Raw genomic sequence first — 22187 nt, forward strand, 5'->3', positions numbered from 1 at the left:
ATCCACTGTCCCCCTTCACCCATGTTTCTGTTATCCATCCCCCTGTGTATGTGTGTTATACGTCAATCCTTGAGATCGGTTCCCTCTTCTCCCTCATCTCCCCCTACCTCCCCCAACCCTCATGGTATCACTACTCCCATTACTGTTTCTGAGGGGTTTATCTGCCCTGTTTGGAGAGCTCGTATCTGTACCAGTGTATATGCGCTGGTTTGGCCAGATTTGTAAGGTAGAACTGGGGTTATGAGAGTAGGGGGCAGGAAGCATTAGCTATTTTCAACTTATTCTTTTCTAATATAGTCTTTTCTTCTTCTCCTTCTCCTTTTTTGCTTCTTTAGTTGCCATAACCAGAACCTCCAGTGCATTCTGAATAGAAGTGCAGAGAGTAGACACCCTTGTCTTGTTTTTGATCTTCAGGGAGAAGCATTCAGTCTTTCATCATTAGATATGATGTTAACTGTGGGTTTTTTGTAGTTGCCTTTGATCTAGTGGTACTGTGAGTTAAGCATTGGACTGTTAACTGAAAGGTTTGGGGTTCAAACCCACCAGCTGCTCCACAGGAGAAAGATGAGGTGGTCTACTCCTGTAAAGAGGTACAGTTTGAGAAATTCTATATAGGGTTTGAATCCTATATAGAGTTTGACTTGATGCCAGTGATTTTGGATGGGATTATCAAGTTGAGGAAGTTCTCTTCTATTTCTACATTGTTGAGTGTTCTTATCATGAATGGGTTGTGAATTTTGTCAAGTGCTTTTTCTGCATTAATTGAAATTCTGTTTTTAATTCTGATATACTGTAATACATGTATTGATTCTTTGGGTGTTAAAACAATCTTACAGTGCTAAGATAAATCCCACTGGTACTAGTATATAACTATTTTCATATATTGCTGAATTGGGCTAGCATTGCACTGGGATTCTGTGAGTGGTGTAAACTATTATGTACCAGGTACTAGCTGAAAAGTAGATGGTCCAAGCTCATCCAGAGTTGCCTCAGGAGGCAGCTCTGGAGATCTGCTTCAGAAAGATCACAGCCAGGAGAAGCCGCTGGGCATTCGATGCTGTGCACATGGTATCACCAGGACAGGAAACGCTATGACAGCAACGAACAAGGATAGTATTAGATTGAGTTCTGTACTCATATTCACAAGATATATGCCTGTAATTTCTTTATCTGATTTGTGTATTAGGGAAATATTGGTGTCATGAAATGGGTTTACTTCCTCCTCCATTTTTTGGAAAGTTTGTGACGAATTGTATTCATTGTTCTTTAAATGCTTGGTACAAATCACTGGGGAAGCCATCTCAGCGGGACTTTTCTCTGGGAGAAGTTTTTTGATTCCTAATTCCATCTTCTCATTTGTTACAAGGCTAGTCAGCTCACCTATTTCTTTTCGAGGCAGAATTCATAGTTTGTGCCTTTCTAAGATATTTTCTCTCTATTTCATCTGTCCTATCTAAATTACTGGTACAGGTTTCAGACAGTATTTTTTAAGTTTCAGTTTAGTTCCTCTCTCTTAGTTTCCAAAAATGTAAAAACAGAAAAATATCTATAAAGATGTTGAAGTGAAAGAAGATAGCATATACAGACGATACCAAGAGATGGGCTAGAAAGAATTAAACACTGATCTTTAAAATTATATTCTTATTGTTTCCCAAAGGGAATTTCTAACTGAAAACATTGCTGTTGTTTCAGTTTATTTGAATTAAGTGAAGGTTTACAGAGCAGACCATCGTCTCGCCCTGTTTAACTGGGAGAAAATGGATATAGCATATTTAGAATATGTACTCTATGGAAAGAATGATGTTTTTGATCAGAAAAAAATGATAGAAATTATTAAATTTCTAACTCTTAGTAAATTTCCTTAACATTAAATAATTTCTGTGTGAATAAGCAACTCCTGTAAGTGAACTGTTAACAAAAAGGGTCAAATCTAAACATGTTAACAAAAAATGTCAAATCTAAATTTAAGCATATTATTTTGCCGAAATATTGTTTTTAAAGTGCCACATAAGAACAATAAAATAAGCCTTCCTAACTCCATTGATCAACTTTTTCTCAAAGCAAAACTGAACAATTCCCTTTTGCAGTCCCATGAATTATTTTATGTCTAAAAGCTAAATAAAGTAAAACGTATTTAACAGAATCCTCTTGAAGAAAAGCTTATGATGACTCAAGATAAACTCAACATAGGGATTACAATAGCAATGGTTAACATTTATTAAGTACAAAACTGTGTACACAAGCACTGTACAAAGCATTTAATAAGCATTATTTCATTTGATTTTTTTCCAGCACTATGAGGCTGATATTATTATAATTCATGTTTTATAGGTTAGAAAATTGAGGCTTAAAGAGGTCAATTACCTGTTAAAGAGCAGCCAGCTAAGAAATCACAATCTACATCATTTGTCTTAATGGAGTATTAAAGTACTATACTGCAGTGTTAATAATGTGTTAAAATAATGAACATAGTATTAAAATACTATATTTCAAAAAAATTATTAGTGCAAAATGATAATTTTACACATAAAACCCCAAAACACAAGTCAAATGATTTTGAAATTAAGCGTTTTCCTACATTATGAATTATAATTTGAATTAGGTCTATTTATGTGTACTTTTAATCACCTTACTAATTATAAGCCAAAGGAAAAATTGTATTACAAATCAAAGTCAGGATACAAAGGGCTAATCCTTAAATCTTTGATTTTATCTTAATTTTAGGGTAACCGATCAGAATGAATAAATATTTAACTCTGAATCATATGTAAAAACAAAAAGCTCTGAAACAAACAAATAAAACCAAACCTAAAAAGAATTAGAAGACATGTGCACTTCAATTATGAGTGAAGCGTGTCAAACTCCCCAGAGCAAATTCTTGATTTTCATCTTTATTTACATAATAAAATGAAATTCTCAATGTTTCTTCATAATTAACATATTAGAAAGCCTTCATCTGCATTTCGAGTTCAAAATAATTAACAAAATTTGAAAGTATAACAACTTTCTATGGATTGACGTAAACAAAACTCTTTGTAAGATACACAATCTTTATCAGATACACAAGTCTCTTAAAAGAAAACTAAAATAAAAAGCATCCCTAAAAACAAAACACGCACAGAAAAAAAGAATCTAAGCTTTGAACTTCCTGATTGTTTCACCCAAATTGAATATTGTTTATATCTGGTTCAATTAGAACCAAGACGTTTTAGAAAGTATTTTGGGAAATAACTAGAACCATATTAACAGAACACTAGTAGTCCTGTATAGATATAAGCTCTAAGAGAAGAAGACAGCTAAACAGAATATTAATTAAACTAACAAATTCAGAAGTTTTATAAAAATCTTGAGCTTTGAGAAATTAATGCCGTGCATTAGTTTTAGGTTTACTTGAGTTAATAAAACAACATTTATCTTTGGAATTGCAGGAAAAACATTCAATCAAGTCTGTTTTGCTATTTATAATCTCTCAGAACATTTTAAACTTTGGAGAACTACTTCATGATTTAAAGAACACAACCTCTAGCCACTTCCTATTGAGTCTAGAGTATTTACACATTTAAATGCCTAACTGCAGGTCAACATTTATCCTTTTGGGAGAGGCCCAGGTGGAAGGGCCCTATGGCAAAATAACAATGTTATTTTGTTAAGTCCCGGATATGTAACTGTACTGCCAGTGTCATCCCGTCTTAAATATATCACTAGATCATCATCTTCTTCTTCTTCTTCATCAGTCAATATTTACTAAGCTCTTTATGACAGCAGTGGCATTATAAGCTTTCCAGAAAGCAAGAGTAGCCCAAAGATCTCATTTTTATATAGTTTTCTTATGCTAACACTGCCATTTACTGCTTTTGCAGAAGTTCTTGAACAAAGGTTCTCAATTATTAGCTATTAGTTACATTTGTCAGATATTTTAAACTAGTTTAAATTCAACAAAACCTTTAAAGGATTTAATAATGTATATATGCCAGCTATAGAAAGGAAAGATAAAACATTTGTAATTCAAGGGTCTTAACTAAATCTAATGCAACTGAGTGAAGCCTGTTGAAAAATGAAGAAAATCCCTCCTTGCATTGTCCTATCTGGCCATACTAATGTTCATAGGACTGAATTAAAACAAACAAAAAAAGTTTACTCCCTTCTTGATTTAACCTGTCACAGGGTTCAGATTCTATTAAGCAGCAAATGCATTTTAAGGTTAAGTCTTCTGTTAAAGTTAATTTACTCTTAACATCACATTAAAATAGTTTAAATAAGGCTTGGAATTCTGACAATGTACTTTTAAAATGTTTGAAAACAGCAATGTTCTGTGATATAGATTTTACCAATAACACGAAAAAACAAAGCTAGAAATATATAAGTAGGATCATTATTTATAGGTATCATTTCCACACTGTAGGTGAACTCCAGTTGGATTTTAATTCCCTTATATTTTTTTTTTTGGTGAACAGCAATAATGATAAAATCTATTAATTAAACTTCATTGTCACATAGGTGGTTACTTACCTGTAAATATTAAATAATTGTATTTCATAAGATACCTATTTATCTTAGACATCAAGCTTAATTGTTGCAAGGCAAGTATGATGGTCTTTAAAGTCATTATATGTGTGGTAGTTATGTAATCTCACGTCAACTTGAGGGTACTGAGAATACAGGGGTGAAGTTCAGCCCGTCAATCAGGTCACAGCTTGATTGGAGGGCAACTGAGACAAATGACTCTCTGGAGGCTGGCCTCCCTCTCCCTCTGCTTCACCTTCCTGTTGAAGAGTCACACTCGGAGAGCTGGAGGAGCCTCATGGAGACCTGTGCCAGCACTGAAATGCTTTCCCCGCCATTGGATCCACAAGACTTTTTACCTGCCAACCAGTGAGCTTCCTACATTCTGCATCATTGCATGTGACTGCATCAGTCTGAAGAAGGATTTGTGGATTCGTATTGGACTTACGGACTTGATCTAGACTGAGCTAGGATGTATTCTTAATATACAATTACTCTTTGATATAAAGTTTTCGGATACATATATGAGTGTCTCTGGATTTGCTTCTCCAGTCAACCTGGACTAACACAATATGCATGCTCAAGAACACCAGAACCAAACTGGCTGCCACCAAGTTGATTCTGATTTATAACGGCACGGTAGAGCTATCCCATAGTGTTTTCGAGGCTGTGATCTTTATGGAAGCTGCCGCCCCACCTTTTGTCCAGAGAGTGGCTGGTGGGTTCATACTGCCAACTTTTTGGCTAGCTGCCAAGCCCTGGACCATGGTGCCACCAGGACATTCACATACAAATTCAAATAATTTGTCAGGCTTAAAATGAAACTTAAAACTTCCTCTCTTCTCACTGATCACAAAAACCTGACTGCTAGACTCTGGCCCCCCTCCAGATAAGCCACTGCTGACTTTGATCTATCATGTTGTTTAAACATATACAAGGAGCCCCGGATCAGAACAAACAGTCAACACAAGCTAAAAGTTTGGCTGTTCAAATCCACCAAGAAGCATCTCAGATGACCATTTTGGCAATCTGCTTCTGAAAGATCACAGCTTTGAGAACCCTATGGAGCAGGTCTAATCTGCCCACATGGGGTCACCAGGAGTCAGAATTGACTCCATAGCAACAAGCATACATACTCATTCAACAAGTGTTCATTGTGCATCAGAGATGCACCAAGTCTGTTCATATGTAAGACAATGGTAAACAAAATCTCTAACCTTGCAGAACTGACATTCTAGAGAGCAATCAACAAGTAAATATGCATAGTATTAGGTTGGCATTATCCATACTGTAGAGAAAAATAAAGGAGGGTGAAAAATAAAGTCACGCAGGGAGGTTGGTGGGGCAGTATATATAGCCAGGGAGAAGTTGAATGGGGTGAATGTGCCAACTCACAGTTGTCATGCTTCCTTAGATGAGAGCGTGTTGAAAACATGCAACAGCATAAATACCAAGGGGCTCAGAGTGGCTGGGGGAAGCAAGAGTAGATGCATATTGAGCAAAGACATTAGGAAGGTAGCTAGTGACCAGAATAGATTTATGATGGTGCTTTGAAATGTTCGTGGAAAACTGAAATGAAAAGATAATGGCATTTTCCCATGAATGTCTTTAAAAACCCCTCATATACAAACAGAAGTATATATTTGCAAATATTTCTTTAATAAATGAGTAAGATCACAATATGTTTGTGATCCTGGGGTCACAAACATCATGCCTCTAGGACTCAGGCCGATGACGTTAGTGCCTGGAGGAGGCAGGCAAAGTAATGTGGTGACGAGGAAGCATGTGGGTCCCATTTGGGAATGCAGCTTCCCTTCTGCATGGGCAGCTGCTGAAACATGCTGGGCCATAAGCCTATGGCTCAGAGTTGACAGGGCTTCATTGTGGAAATGAATTTAATTTTAAAAAATAATGTGTGGACCAAGCAAGGCACTAAGGGGAAAGATTCTAATTTTCTTCCACTAGGAGAAATAAGACTGCAATAAACCTGAGCAATGATTTTGCTGCTTTGAATGTTTTTTTTTTTAAACTTACTCTAAATTTCAAGAAATAAAAAGTCCACACAAATGTTTATGATCAGAGTTTCTAAATCTGAGCACTATATAATTGGGGCGGAAATTTGGTAGAGAGTTAATAGAGCTGCTTTATGGTATAAAGAGTCCACTTTGTCCCACCCCTATGCAAATGATGGACAAGGCTGTTTTCTCCCATCACCTCGTTCACTCATGCATTTATTCCTGAGCTCTTATGTACACTGCACAGACTATTCCTTTGCATGAAAAAAGACTTTTAAGATGAAGAAAGTTTCAACTTAGTGTTAAACATGATTAATTATTTATTTGTTTGACAAATATTTACTGAAGGCCTGCTACATAAAGAATAGAAAAAAAAGAATAGAAACACTAGTGGGGGAATTATGACTCCCAAGGCCATTGCTCCAGCACTGACAGTGCTTAAGACTGAACACTTCAAATGTGGTGATGAAAGCTGATGGTGCCCGGCTATCAAAAAAAACAGAGTCTTGGGTCCTATAGTCTTGAAGATAAACAAGCGGCCATCTAAATGAGAAACAACAAAGCCCACATGGAAGAAGCACACCAGCCTGTGAGATCAGGTATCAGGCATCAAAGACCAAAAAAATCATAGCATTGTGAATGAGGGGGAGTGCAGAGTGGGGACCCAGGGCCCATGTGTAGGCAACTGGACAACTCCTTGCAGAAAGACTGCGTGGAGGAGACAAGCCAGTCAGGTGAGATGTAGCAATGATGAAATATACAATTTTCCTCTAGTCTTGAATGCTTCCTCCCCCTCACTATCATGATCCCAATTCTACCTTACAAATCCTGCTGGACCAGAGGATGTACACTGGTGCAGAAAGGAAGTGGAAACACAGGGAATCCAGGACAGGTGAACCCCTCAGGACCAGTGGTGAGAGTGGCGATGGAAGGAAGGTGAGGGAGAAAGGGGGAACAGATTACAAGGATCTACATATAACCTCCTCCCTGGGGGACGGATAGCAGAGAAGTGGTGAAGGTGGATGGTGTAAGATATGACAAAATAATAATAATTTATAAATCATCAACGGTTCATGGCGGAGGAGGGTGCAGGGAGGGAGGGGAAAAATTAGGAGCTTATACCAAGGGCCAAAGTAGAAAGCAAATGTTTTGAGAATGATGAGGGAAACAAATGTACAAAGTGCTTGACACAATGGATTATGTATGGACTGTGCTAAGAGTTGTACGAGCCCCCAATAAAATGATTTAAAAAAAAAGACTGAATGCTTCATCTCTGACATCTTAAACAGAAATATTCTACTTTCTGATTGCAACCTTTTTTCCCTTTCTTAAATATTCAATTACATTTACTCTATGATCTTCTAAAAATATATATGGTTTCCGAACTTGTATTTTTGCTTTCAATGTCCCTTCAACATTATTTCCTGCTTTCTTTAATCTAGCTTATCAGTTATCATTTCATTAACTCTACTGTTAGTTACTGACCCAAGTCGTGATATTTTTGATCCCTTCATAAGCAGGCTGAAGCTGGAGGGAATAAATAAGAAAGGCAGAAGAAAAAGGGATGCATTTGAATGATGGTGTTGTCAAAGAAACTGAACATACATACCATGGACTGCCAGGGGAAGGACCAAACCTCTTCTTGAAGAAGGAAGTAGAGACAGATGGTCCCTTAGAAAGCAGGATGGCGAGACTTCATGTCTCATAATTTGAACATGTTACCAGAGAGACTAGTCCTTGGAGAAGGACATCAACTTGAAAGAGTGGAGGATCAGTGAAAATGAGGAACACTCTCATGAAGAGGGACTGACATGGTGGAAGGGACAATGGGTTGAATCCTAACAATCGTGGGAATGGTACAGGACTGGGCAATGCTTTATACTGTTGTACATGGGTGCATACAAGGTGCAACTGATTCCGCAGCACCTAACAATGACTGTCCTGTTCTTTCTTTGATATTAGCAAATGCCTAATAACGTAAACTAATATTCAAACAATTGTTGCACAGGGACACAGGGATACAGAGTGAACGAGCTTCTGTAGAGATTAGAGGTAGACTGCGATCACTTTTACTTTGGAAGAACAGAACAGATGAATGAAAGAGTTGGTATTTAAACTGTGATTTGAAGGCTCCATAAACATCGGATATTGAGAAATTGAGCTTTCCCAGAGGAGGGGGTGATATTTAAATTAATAAAAAGAAAGAAAAAAAATTAGGGATTTCTGTCTGTTTTTCATATTTCATATAGTCCCTAGCTTTATTTATTGCTTTGTAGGTTGGGAATGTATAGTCCAGTTTTCTCTAAGTCAAATACATAGTCAACTTAATTATTGAAAGATAAAGACTAGTAAAATCATAGGAAACACTCTACTTGAAAATATGGAACATTTGATTCATGATTTTTTATCTAAAATGTAAATATCACCAAGGTCTGAGTTAACTCACAACTTCCTGCAGATAATAATAAAATATACTAAATGTCTTTGAACATATTAACCACGGTTATTATGGCAAGTAAGTAATCCTATTCATCTGGCAACAAACAACACTTGTCTAAGTACTTTACAGATTTTTGAGCAAAAGAAAATATAAGGAAGCACTATAAAATTAGCAAACATTGAAACTTAGGCATTCCCTAGATTAGAAAAGAGTTTGTCATTATTATGCCTTCTGAACTTAGGAATGCAGCAGTACAGGTTTATAACAACAGAGAAAAATCATTACTAAATACACACATAACCCCTACAAGTTTAAGATCCTTCCCTGATGAAACTGTTTAGAATTAAACTAATCAAGCTTTTGCAAATCAATTTGGCATTCAACACAGCAATAAGAAGGTATTAATGTCTTACTAATAACACTTAGTAAATTGTTAATTAAAATTTTTTTGTATTGTTATTCCTCTGTTGTGCCATTTCTTTTAATGTAAAGAGCTGTTGGTTATAAGTTTAATATCTACCCAGCCACCTAATAGTTCCCTGCTTATTACTGTGCCAAGGGAAACAAAAAGCCATGTGTCCTTTTTTTTAAACTTCTCAAAGTTTTCTAAGACTTAAAAGAAACAGATGAAACAGAAAAAAGAAAATCTATCACATGTCCTATATAAGGAAATTAAAGCTATAGCAATAATAAGTCTTCTAATCAAGAAAAAGAAAACTACTTGAAGGAGGGAGAGGGAAAAATAATGACATTATCACTAATTGTTAACATTAAATTGGTAAAATCAAAGTCAAAGTTAGAGCAAAAGTCATTAGCATATTTTAATCTACTTCTAAAATTAACAACATTATACATCATCTATGTCTTGGGTGATGGAAATCTGAGAGCCTGACTCAAAGCCTATGTCTCGCTACTTCGCAGTATGTACACAGTTGTCCTATTTCTAGATTTCTGGTAGAATGCGTCATCACTAGCTTTAGTGGTGGGTGCATAAATTTGAATAGTGGCAGTAATTGGATTTCAATGACTGTGAGTAAATATAATCCTATCATAGACATTATTGTGCTTCAAGACAGAAGTTGGAATGCACTTGTGACAAGGAATGCAATGTCTTTCTTCTTTACCATGTCCTTCCCAGAATAGTAAACCATATGATTCTCTGCTTCAAGACGGCCAATACTTGTCTAGCAATAGCAGCAAAGTTTCCAAAATGCTCATCCACGGAGGCTTCACCTAGTAAGTTATTATTTCAAACGGCATTTTCTGCATCACAGTAATGAAAAATATACAGGTGCTGTCCATCAGTGAATGTTTTCAAACAATTTTTTTTACGATGACCCACTAAAAGAATATATTTTACATATGGGAGTAAGTAAAAGAGTCTTGCAGTAAAGTCATAGAAAGCTTCATTAAACAAAGATAAAATTACGAAGCTGTTGCTTCTAACAGATCCTCCATCTGGGTCTATACACGTCTAAAGATGGTGTTCTCATCTCTCTAAGCCTTTCCTGACGAATTCTGTGTTCTTCGATTTATACCACCTCAAAATGGAAATTTTGTCACTCCGGAGGACTCAAATCCTGTTCTCGTAATGTCCTTTGAATTTTGGAGAAAAAAAAGGCAGTTTGAAAGGGTTGTGCTCAGGAGTAGATGGTGGATAGGGTAAGATTTTCTAAAGGAATTCTCGTTACCCTTAAAGAGAGAGCAAGTACCTTAGCATTATGGGGGAAAAAATCCTCAGTGTAACTTTCTTGGCCTTTATCTCGCCCATGCAATTTTCAATTTTCTTCATACTTCATAATAAGACTCCTTGACCATCCTATATTTTTCGAGAAAATCTATCAAGATTATCCCCTGGAGTCTCAAAAAAAAAAAAAAAAAAAGAGTCATAATCTTCTGACATCTCGACCTTGAATTTAACTGGCTCCGTAGATTCCCCCACCCCATTTTTTTTTAGATTCCCCTTTCTAACCACTATTGTGATTGGACCTTTCCTTGTGAGGATGTGAGAATGGGCCTGAGATAAGTGTATTAGTGAGAGAAATTGTGTGCAGTCGTCCACTAATCGCAGAGACATGTTTAAACACAGTTTACTTGGAATAAACCCATGCATTTTGAACGAAAACCCTAGTTGCTAAGTGTGGGAAAGTTGATTCAGATTCGTAATAATCTGTGTACAACAGAACTCAGCACTGTCCAGTCCGACGCCGACCTCATAATTGTTATGTTTGAGCCCATCACTGCAGCCACTGCGTCAATTCTTTTCTTTGAGGGACTGTCAGTTTCACGTTGACCCTCTACTTTACCAGCGTGAGGTTCTTTTCCAAGACCTGATCCTTCCTGACAGCATGTCCTAAGCAGTGGGATGAAGTCGCACCGTCTTTGCTTCCAAAGAGCATTCTGGACGTACTTCTTCCAAGACAGATTTGTTTGTTCCTCTGGAAGTCTACGGTACCTTTCAATAGTCTTCAACTAACACTTCAATTCAAATTCCTCACATCAAAATTCAATGTGCATGTGGTCTTCCTTATTCATTGGCACCCGGGTGGCTCCGGTGGTTATGAATTGAGCTTCAATCTGTGAGGTACGCAGTTCCAAACCACCTGTCACCAAGGGTGAGAGTTACAGGGGCAATTCTCCCCTCCTTGGCAGGGTCACTGAGTCAGAACTGCCTCAGCGGCAGTGAGTGAGTCCTTATTCACATGCATAGGAGGCACCTGTAGCTTTCACAAGCGCAGAGGCTATTAACCAAGGTTTGAATCAGGCTCATTCTAGTTTGTTCTTTAACACTTTAAATACTTCTTGGGTAGCAGATTTGCCCAAAGCAGTACATCTTTTGATTTCCTGACTGTTGCTTCCATGAATGTAGATAGTGGGTTCAAATAAAATGAAACTTTTGGCAACTTCAGTCTTTTCTCAATTTTTCATGAGGCTGTCCCTCGGTTTAGTTGTGAGAAGCAACACTTTTTTGTTTACCCTCCTATAACCAGATACACATCTTATCTTTCTTGTCCCACTCTTCATAAACAAATGGCAAAATTAAAACAGAAGTACTGCATCCAACATTGACCTTTATAACATGAGGCACACTTTGACATTTTCCATTTTACTGCTTTTTGTTAAAATATGACCGTTGTGACCTACAGAACAGTTGTGACCTACAGGAGCACAGGTCATTCCTTTAAAAACTTCTTGCAATAGGTGCAAAGCTGTTATCAGTGTTCATACATGATGTAAGAATGTATATATATACAATTTCAGAGGTTTCTAGATAGGCAAATAGTTCAACAGGAACATGAGCTACATATAGACAAGTGATAAAAATTACTTAAATGGTCTTAGTGCGATTGGAACAAAGCTTCCATGTATAAGATGGAAAGAAGGTAGAATAATGAATATCTTATGTCTACTTTATTTTAAAACTACAAAAATGTTCTAAGTGTGTATTATTGAATTTGTTTGAAGTACCCGTACTTATTTCCTCATACCCCATCATGAATTCAGGTAAAAATGCTTGTGAAACAAATTGCATTTCTTTCATGAGAGGCTAAAAATAATTTTACCTGTAATAAACTCGAAGTGTCTGAATTTCTTCTTCCAGTTTTTTGTATTGTTGAACTGCAATTTCTTTGGCTTGTTGCATAGATAATAACTTTGCCTGAAAGTAATTAATATTAAAAAATTAATATTAGTTCTGTTGTATATAGCACTACAGCATAGTTTTAAGTATTAAGTGCCTAGTAATTTTAAAATACATCAATATTTTTAGTAGTGTCTAATAATTTGCTATAAAATAATCCAACTATATCATTGAAACACTAAAGACATGAACACTTTAAATTTACCAATTGTGTTCCTTATTTATCTGTACCATCAGGTAGGTTTACATGCCCTTCTGCAATGTTTAACTTTATACACAGAATTCAGAATGTGGAACCTGGTTCAGAGCAATATCGAAAGCAGAGATAAAGCACAGTGGGTGTTTCACACACAAATTTAATGTGGCTCCATTGCTTAATCACACTAGATTTTCTTTTAACTTTATTAATAGAACTAGGAAAATTCTAAATATGTTGTCAGGCCATCTTCCATATTTCATATTAAAAAAATCACAAGATTACAATCCAATTCTTACAGATATGATTTAACCTTTTCAATTCTTTTTCAGTAAAGATACAAAGAAAACCCTACAGGAAGAACATTAGAAACCTTGAATGCAAGAGATATTAAATTCAATCAAAGTACTGCCTCTCCTTGATTATGATATACCAATTTTAAAGAGTCTATCAGTATTTTTTGATGGAGCTTCATTTCGATGGGCATTAGTTAACCAGTACTGCTGGAACACAAGTACCAAAAATGGGTGGCTTTAAAGAACAAGCCTTTCTTTTGTTATGTTTCTAGAAGCTAACGTCCAAATCAGGGTCTCAATTTTGTTAATTCCTTCTTTGTTAGCTTCCCTGGCTTTTATCTGAGCATCGCATGGTGTCTATCTTCTCCCACCTTTGTGTCTGTTTCTAGGATGGTCTTATAAAATGAAGAAGTGAGCTTAGGATTCACCCTACACGCGCATAAACTCATGGGGGTAACAAACACCCACTGGGATGTTGTTGTGTCCTGGAGTAGTTTGATTCGAGGCAGCCATACATGCCACAAAACCCAACACTGCTCTGCCCGGGTCCCGCAAGGTTTTCTGATGTTTGAAGCCACCGTTGCAGCCACTATGCCCAACCATCTCATCAAGGGTCTTCCCGTCTTCACGCATATTTTGGCAGCTTAATTCAATCATAAGAGTAGCAATTTAAAAAGAATTTACCAATTTTCATCCTCATTTTCAACTTTAAAATCATGGTGGTGGTTATGTTACATATGTTTTGTGCATGTCAAGTCTAGTCCATGAAAAGGTTGTCTTAAAAATTTTTTTTTAAATTTAAAAAAAAAGAAAAGGTTGTCTTTCCTTTAATGCGGTTCTCAGTAATAAAATGGAGTAGATTATTGTCACAACCTCAACAACGAAAAAATACCCATAACTAGAAAGTATTTGAAAGTTCAGAGGCAGAAGTTCCCTCATTTTTTTGAGCGCATGTGATTTCACTGCTTAAGAATGGGATAACAAGACAAATGTTAATATCCTGATTATTAAAAAAATTCTTGTACTATACATATTAGGTAATGCTATTTTACTATTTTAATAATGGAGAATAAATCCACTGTGATTAATGGCAAGTCAACAACAACAAAAACAAATGCCAAATGACTCATTACATTCAGTTGACAAAATGTTAGACATCCTTTTCTTCTTATTTAAGGAATATAAAATAATGAGAGGTTAAAAGAGAGTTAGCCTAAGTAATGTATGCAAGTGCTAATTACCTAGCTTTAAATTTTAAACACATTTTGCATCAGATTTAAAAGCCAAGCAAAAAACCACCATTCACCTCAATGCATATCTCACACTCATTAGTCCCATTTCTTCCCTCTCATCCTAGCAAAAAGTAAACTATTCCCATGATTTTGGGCTTATCATTTTCAAGACTATTTTATACTATATTTTAATTATAATAATTACTATAAGAACACAAAACAATATTTCATAATACAGTATCTTTTACTACATAGTTATATGTTATAATAACAAATAATAAATGATCATATTGTTTACAAGTTTATAAGCACTTGGATTCTTTTCAATTTTGACAATTATTAATAGCTGTTCTAAATATGCATATTAATAGCTGTTCTAAATATGCATATAGGTCAATGTGTGGAACTATACTGCCATTAGATGTGGGCAAGTATTTAGGAATGGGATTGCTGGGTGGTATATTTGTGTTTGTGCTTGACTTTATAAGTGACAATCCATTGCCTAAATTGCTATAAGCTATACCTGTGCTTTAGCACAATAGCAAATGCCACTTTTGAATTTCTTTTGTGTGTTGGTTATCTGTGAAGTAGTTCCTATTATCCCTATTTTAGAGCTGTCAAAACCAAGTCTTGTGGACAGTAAATAAAGCCAGTGACTGATAAAACAGATACAAATTCAGATCTGTCTGGTTCAACATACATATTTCCCACTTATGCCACATTGGTTCCCCACAACATTCTGGGTATTTAAAAAAAAATCTATGATACTTTCTGTCAATTTGGCTGAGCTGGGTTCTCAGTGATTCAGCAGTTAGGGCCTATCAATTCCCCACGATGTGATCAAATACAATGTAGTCAATTCCATAACAGGATTTGCTATGAGCAGCCAAACAGTTATTAAAAAAATTAAGGTGAAATGCAATTCTCTTAGTTAGGTAACAACTGTACTGCAATGGAAAGGATGTATCAGTGGAGGTGTGCTCTACTTCCTGTGAAAGTGGACTCTATGGAAAGCTCGCTTGCTGTTTAAAGTGTCTGAATCCTGCATCGAGTCCATCAACCTTTGTTTCTTTGGACTGGAGCCAATAGCCTGCCATATTCCCTGATGACCCCAGGGTCCATCTATCTGACCTACTACCTGAACTCTTGACCTTGGATTCATGTGTTCTCTAGTCATCATCCTGATCTTCAGACCTTAAAGTCACTTGTCTCTGCAATCACGTCTGTGGTCTTCCTGCTGGTTCTGGGTTCATCAGCCCCAACGCTATAGCGATTTCTCTCTATAGATGCATATTAAAATGTCACTGAAACTAACTAGCGAAAGGTGTCGATTTTCTTCTCAAGAACCCGTGACTGGTGATAAAAAGAATGGGTTCAGGTTCACAAATAATTGCTTTATTTATAAATGTCACAACCATAATTTCAAGAGAAAGGATAACAGATAGGTACCAAATATTCTTTAGCACTTTGGGCTTTAATATATTACTTAAGAACTTGGACATATTATTTCAGTTTCTGTTCTTTACTCAAACTCCCCCTGAACTCCATCTCAATACCTGCTTTGCAAGACACATGGACAATAAACTGCATGGTGTACTTCTCATAATTGTCTGCATCATTTGCATTTGTATTTGAGCTACTTAATGTCAGAGCATGAAAAAGTCTTGTGTTGAAAATCATGTATGTATTTGGCCTTAGTAACATGGACACGTGGAAAAGTATGACCGTAGTAGTCTTAGTTGTATCTTCTGCTTGAAAATATCATATCCTAACTCTGTTGCTAGTTTGCTTCTCTCTAACAGTATTAACAACACAGATTTTATTCTCATATCTCAATCAAAATATGTCTATGAAACATTTGTCTTCTTACTAAAATATGTTCCCCTAAGGCTCCTGATTTTGTTTCAATAATATGTATATTCTTAATTACACTTTTACAAACTCTCTAAACACATCTTAAAATATATTACCAAATTTCACAAAATGGTGTTGCGTTCTGTTGTACACAGGGTCTCTATCTCTGTACACTGGCACCTGACAACAACATAGGTCACAATGTCAGGAATGACAAGTTCAAAAAGAATGCTATCACATTCATTGTCCAAAGAACATCGGAAGATTTTTCATGAACTATAATGCTGACTGTTATAGGATAATATCCATCATGCATGTAAAGAAGTCCAGTTAATATAACTATTATTCAATTTCACACACCAACCACTAAAGCAAATGATCCAGAAACTGAAGAATTCTATCCGCTTCTTTGGTCTAAATTGATCAAACAGGCAACTAAGTAAGATGCATTGAAAATTACTGATGATTGCAATGCAAAAGTTGGTGGAAACAAAGAGGAAGGGTCACTAGTCGGAAAACATTGCCTTAGTGATAGAAACAATGATGGAAAAGATAAAATTTTGCAAAACTAACAACTTCTTCATACCACACACCTTTTTCTCAACAATATAAACAGCAACTATACCTATGGACCTCACCAGATGGTATACACAGGAATCAAACTCACTACAGCTATGGAAGAGATGATGGAGAAGCTTATTAACAAAAGCCCAAATAAGGTCAGAAGCCCACTGTGGAACAGACCAATAATTGCTATTTTTGTGAAGCTGAAAAAAACTAAAGCAAGTCCACAGAGACAAAATGTGTATATGACCCCTCATAAACATAGATGCAAAAATCCTCAACTAAATATTGGCCAATAATCAACAATATATCAAAAAATAATATGAACCAGAATGTTTCAATAGAAGAAAAACAATCGATGTAATTCACCACACAAACCACATCAATCAAGGCAGAAAAAGGCATTTGCTCATATCCCAAACTCATTCCTGATTAAAAAAAACACACTGCAAAACAGGAAGAGAAGGGACCTTTTCCAAAACAATAAAGGTTTTTACGGGCACAACTAACATCTCATTCAACAGGGAGAAACTGAAAGCGGATGGAAACCAACAGGGCCATGTCTTATCTACAGTCTTACTCAACACTGGGCTCCACGTCCAAGACAGCCAACAGACAACAGGAAGGAACCAAAGGAATCTCGATTGGCCAAGAAGCAGTGATGTTTTCATTCTTTTTAGAAGATATCAATGATGGTTCACATAGAAATCCCCAAAGCTAGGCAAAAATATTGTTGGAAACAATCCAAAGATTCAGAAACATGGCAGGATACAAGACCAACATATCAAAAAAAGATAAAAATCAGATTTCTGTAGACTAACTGGTGGTGTAGTGGTTCTGCATTGAGCTTTAATTTGCTTGGTCAGCAGTTTGAAACCATCACCTCCTTGGGATAAAGCCTGGGCTTTCTACTCCCATACACTGTTACAGTCTCAGAAACCCACGGGAGGTCGTTTTGAGTTAGCACTGACTGGATGGCATTGAGTTTGGTAGATTAATGAAGAGAGCTCTGAAAAAGAAATCAAGAAAATATGCCATTTACAATACCAATACCAATAAATAAAGACTTGGAAATACATTTAACCATAGAAACAAAAGATCTATATAAAGAAAATTACAAAGCATTACTATAAGAAACCAAAAATGACCTACATGAATGGAAGAATATTACACGTTCATGGTTAAGAAGTTTTAACACTGTGAAAATGTTAATATTACCCAGAACACTTTATAAATAAAATCCAATTCTGGTAAAGATCCCAGTTTCATTCTTTAAATAAGTGGAAAAACTACTTAGTTTATATGGAGAAACCCATGATAAGTAAAGAACTCATGAAGAAGAATTCACTTCTTGACCACAAAAGCTATCATATAGCCCCACTGTGCAGTACACAGTAGTCAAAATAGTGTGGTACCGGTACAACGAGAGATGTACAGACAAATGGAATAGAATAGGGAACCCAGAAATAAATGAATCACCTACAGGCAAGTGAAGTGAGAGTCTAGGAAAATTGGAATTTGTAAAACAAATGAAATGGAAGACATTTTAGACATCAGTGAGCAGAAATAGACTGGTATTAGCGATTTCGAATCAGAAAATCATATGGTATACTCTGCTGGGTATGGCACAAGGAAGAGAAACGGCATTTCACTCATACAGTTAAAAAGGACATTCATTTCAAGATCTATCTTGAAGTACAATGCTGAATTTGTACAAATTTGAATTTGATAGGATTATATCTATCTGCCTTTCGGAAATCTAATCAGAACAACTATTATACAAATTGATGCACCAACCACTACAGCAAGTGATGAATACGTTGAAAATGTCTACCGACTTCTTCAGTCTGAAACTGAGCAAACATGCAAGTGACCAAAGATGCAATCGAGATGTATTGATAATTACTGGTGGCGGGAAAGCAAGAGCTAGAAACAAAGAGGAAGAAACGGTAGTGGAAAATATGGTTTTGGTGATAGAAACGAAGCAGGAGATCACATGACAGAACTTAGCATGATGTTACAGTAAGTGGAGAATAGATAGAAGTTGTCAAGGATTTCATCTTGCTTGGATCCACAATCAATGCCCGTGGAAGCAGCAGTCAAAAGATCAAAGGACACATTGCATTCGGTAAATCTGCTGCACAAGAGCTCTTTAAAGTGTTGAAAAGCAAGGATGTTACTTTGAGCACTAAGGTGCGCCTGACCCAACCAGGGTATTTTCAATAGCCTCATATGCATGTGACAGTTGGACATTGAATGAGAAAGGCATAAGAATTGATGAATTTGAATTATGGTGCTGGTGAAGAATACTGAAACTAGCACAGGTTATCCAAAGAACAAACAAATCTGTCTTGGAAGAAGTAAAGCCAGAAAAAAAAAAAAAGCAAAGCAAAGCAAAGCCAGAACGGCTCTCAGTGGCAAGATGGTGCGGCTCTGTCTCGCGTCCTTCGGGCACGTTGTCAGGCACAGCCCTTGATTTTTATCAGCAAGCACTTCGGTCCTCCTTCCTGTCAGCAAGCAAGGTGTCTCATCTGCGCGGAAGGTTGTTAACAAAGCGTTCTCCAATCCTGATGCTACTGCATTCTTCATATAATCCTGCTTCTCCGATTTACCTACTCAGCACACTGACTGAATAAATAGGGTGAAAGAATGCCATCCTGACACATTCCTAACCTGACTTTAAACTGTGCAGTATTCCCTGGGTCTGTTCACACAACTATCTTTTGATCCATGTACAGATTGTAAGTGAGCATAATAAAATGTGCTGGAATTCTCATTCTTCTCAAAGGTGTACATATTTTATAATTATGTTAGGCCAGGTTGATTAGAGAAACAAATCCAATGACACTCATCTGTATGTATAAGAGCTTCTATCAAGAAAACATCCTAGCTTCAGTCCAATTCAAGTCCATAAATCCAATGCTAATCCATAAATCCCTTTTCAACTCCTGCAAGGATGCAGAATGCAGGGAGATTACAGGCTGGTGCATGCAAAGTCATGTGGCTCGGAGGTGGGTGGAAATAAGGCAGTGTTCTTACATTGAGGGAGTACTTGAGTAGAGGCCCAATGTGCATCTGCTACCTTAATACTTAATAAATAAATATATGTACATAGATCAATTTCCCTATTGTTACATATAAATATATTTCATATAGGTGATATAATGTATTCATATAATATATAAATGTATTTATATATCTATGGGTGGCTAGCAAGCAGGGAGGTTGAAGTCAGAAAGAGAAGTTGGCCTCCAGAGAGATACATATATCTGGGTTGCACCTCAAAGGGACATCATGTCTGTGACCTCCACTCATATATTGTTACAGGTGCCATGTTGACCCAAAAGGCCTAACTATCACAATAATGGTCCACACAGTCAAATACTTTTATAGAGTCAATAAAACACAAGTAAGCATCTTTCTGGTATTCTCTGTTTCCAGGCAAGATCCCTATGGTATCAGCAGCAATATCCCCGTTTCAAGTCCTCTTTGAAAACTGGCCTGGATTTCTGCCAGCTCTATGTCAATGCATTGATGGAACTGTTGCTGAATGATCTTCAGAAAAATTTTACTCGCATATGATATTGTTCTAGAATATGAACATTCTGTTGGGCCACTGAGGTAGCTAGTTTATTGTGCCAACCTAGCAGATAAACACATGTGGGATTAATTGAAGGGCGGAGAGATAAATGGCTCGGGGAGTCTCACCTTTTTTGTCTCTTGCTCTTTGATCATCGGACAGTATGCGGTTGCCTTGCTTGTTCTTTGCCTCAATTTGCAAGTTACACTACCGGTGGGACACCTAACTGCGTCACTGTAATTTGAAGTACCTTCAAGACCTGCTTCGCCACACCATTGGAATTTACATCTCTTGAGCTGGGGACTGTCGGACCCTGTCATCTGGCTGACTGTTGGTGACCTGCCTTGCTGTTTGCTGCCTGTGCCCAGATAGCCTGAATTGCTCTACAGAGGACTACCTGGCGGTCCTCAAGACTTGAAGGATTGCCAGTGTCTCACAACTGTCTCACGGGAGTGAGTTGCACTGAGCCATTTGTACTGCTTTGTGATTTAATGAACTGTTTATTTCTTATGTTATACATCTATCTGTATAAATATATATGTATATACTTATTAGCATTCTGATGTTGTTTCTCTAGAGAACCCTGTTTAACACAGTCACCTTTATATGGAATGAATATGAATACAGATGTCTTCCAGTCAGGTGACGAGGAGGCTGTCTTCCAAATTTCTTGGCATAAACAAGTGAGTTCTTCAAGTGCTTCACCAGCTTGTTGAAACATTTCAATTGGCCTTTCATCAATTCTGGAAGCCTTGTTTTGGCTAAAGCCATCAGTGTAGCTTAGACTTTTTCCTTTAGTACGACTGGTACTTGATCATATACTACCTCTTGAAATAGGTGACTGGAACTTACTAAAACTAAAACACCTGTGTACAACAAAAGATTTTATTAAAAGCATAAAAGAAAATCCAGATATTGAGAAAAAATCTTTGATAACAACATAATAGACAAGGGACTGATCTCTAAAATCTATAGACATCTGTAACGCCTCAATAAGAAAAAGATAAATGACCCAACTAAAGGTGGGACTAAAGGTGGGAAAGGACCTGAAAAGACAAGTCACCCAAGACATCCAAATGGCCACCAAATATATGAAAATGCTCATGACTACTAGCTATACAGAAGATGCAAATGAAAGAACTGATAAGATACCACTTTGTGTCAACAATGACAACAAAGTTAAAAAAAAACAAAGAAGAAAATATCAAATGTTGGAGAGACTGCAGAGATATTGTAACCCTTATTCACTGGCGAGTCTGTAAATATGTACAACTACTATGGAAAGAGATATGGTGCTACCTAAAACAACTGAGAATAGAAAGTCCATAGAATCCAACAATACCTCAGCTGGGTATGTGCTTTAAAGAAGAAAGAGACATAGCACAGACACATGCACTCCCATGTTCATCATAACAAAGCTCATAATAGGAAGAAGTTGAAAATAGCCCCAATAACCACCGGTAAAAGAATGGATAAAGAAGCTTTGGCATAACAAAACCCGGGACAAGAGAACAATGAGTGATCTAAAATCAATGGCCAGGAGGGCAAGGGATTCCTGGTGGGACTTGATCAAGGGCAATGTAGTGGAGAGGAATTACCGAAACCCGAATGAAGGCTGAACATGAGCGGGACAAGAGGAAAGCAAAAGGAAATAGAGGAAGGACGGGAGGCAAAGGACACTTATAGAGATCTAAATACTGGCATGTACATATGTAAATATATTTATATATAACGATAGAGAAATAGATCTATGTACATATATTTATTTGTTAAGTGTTAAGGTAGCAGATGAACATTTGTCCTATACTCAAGTACTCCCTCAATGCCAGAACACTTTCTTCTAATAACCTGGCATTCCACGATCCTC

At 36.7% G+C, this 22187-nt stretch overlaps 1 protein-coding gene across 3 annotated transcripts in view; it reads right to left on the minus strand.

Annotated features, from left to right (window-relative positions):
- MIPOL1 (mirror-image polydactyly 1) overlaps nucleotides 1–22187 on the minus strand; it is a 391526-nt gene that overhangs the window by 131235 nt on the left and 238104 nt on the right. For all 3 annotated transcript variants that reach the window (XM_045288123.1, XM_045288121.1, XM_045288122.1), the window contains one exon: nucleotides 12522–12616. In XM_045288123.1, coding sequence (XP_045144058.1) covers nucleotides 12522–12616 — 95 coding nt within the window. The remainder of the gene's footprint in view (nucleotides 1–12521; nucleotides 12617–22187) is intronic.

The sequence above is a fragment of the Echinops telfairi genome, unplaced genomic scaffold (genome assembly GCF_000313985.2).
Source record: "Echinops telfairi isolate 266 unplaced genomic scaffold, ASM31398v2 ScPeMD7_18;HRSCAF=68, whole genome shotgun sequence".
Taxonomy (NCBI): domain Eukaryota; kingdom Metazoa; phylum Chordata; class Mammalia; order Afrosoricida; family Tenrecidae; genus Echinops; species Echinops telfairi.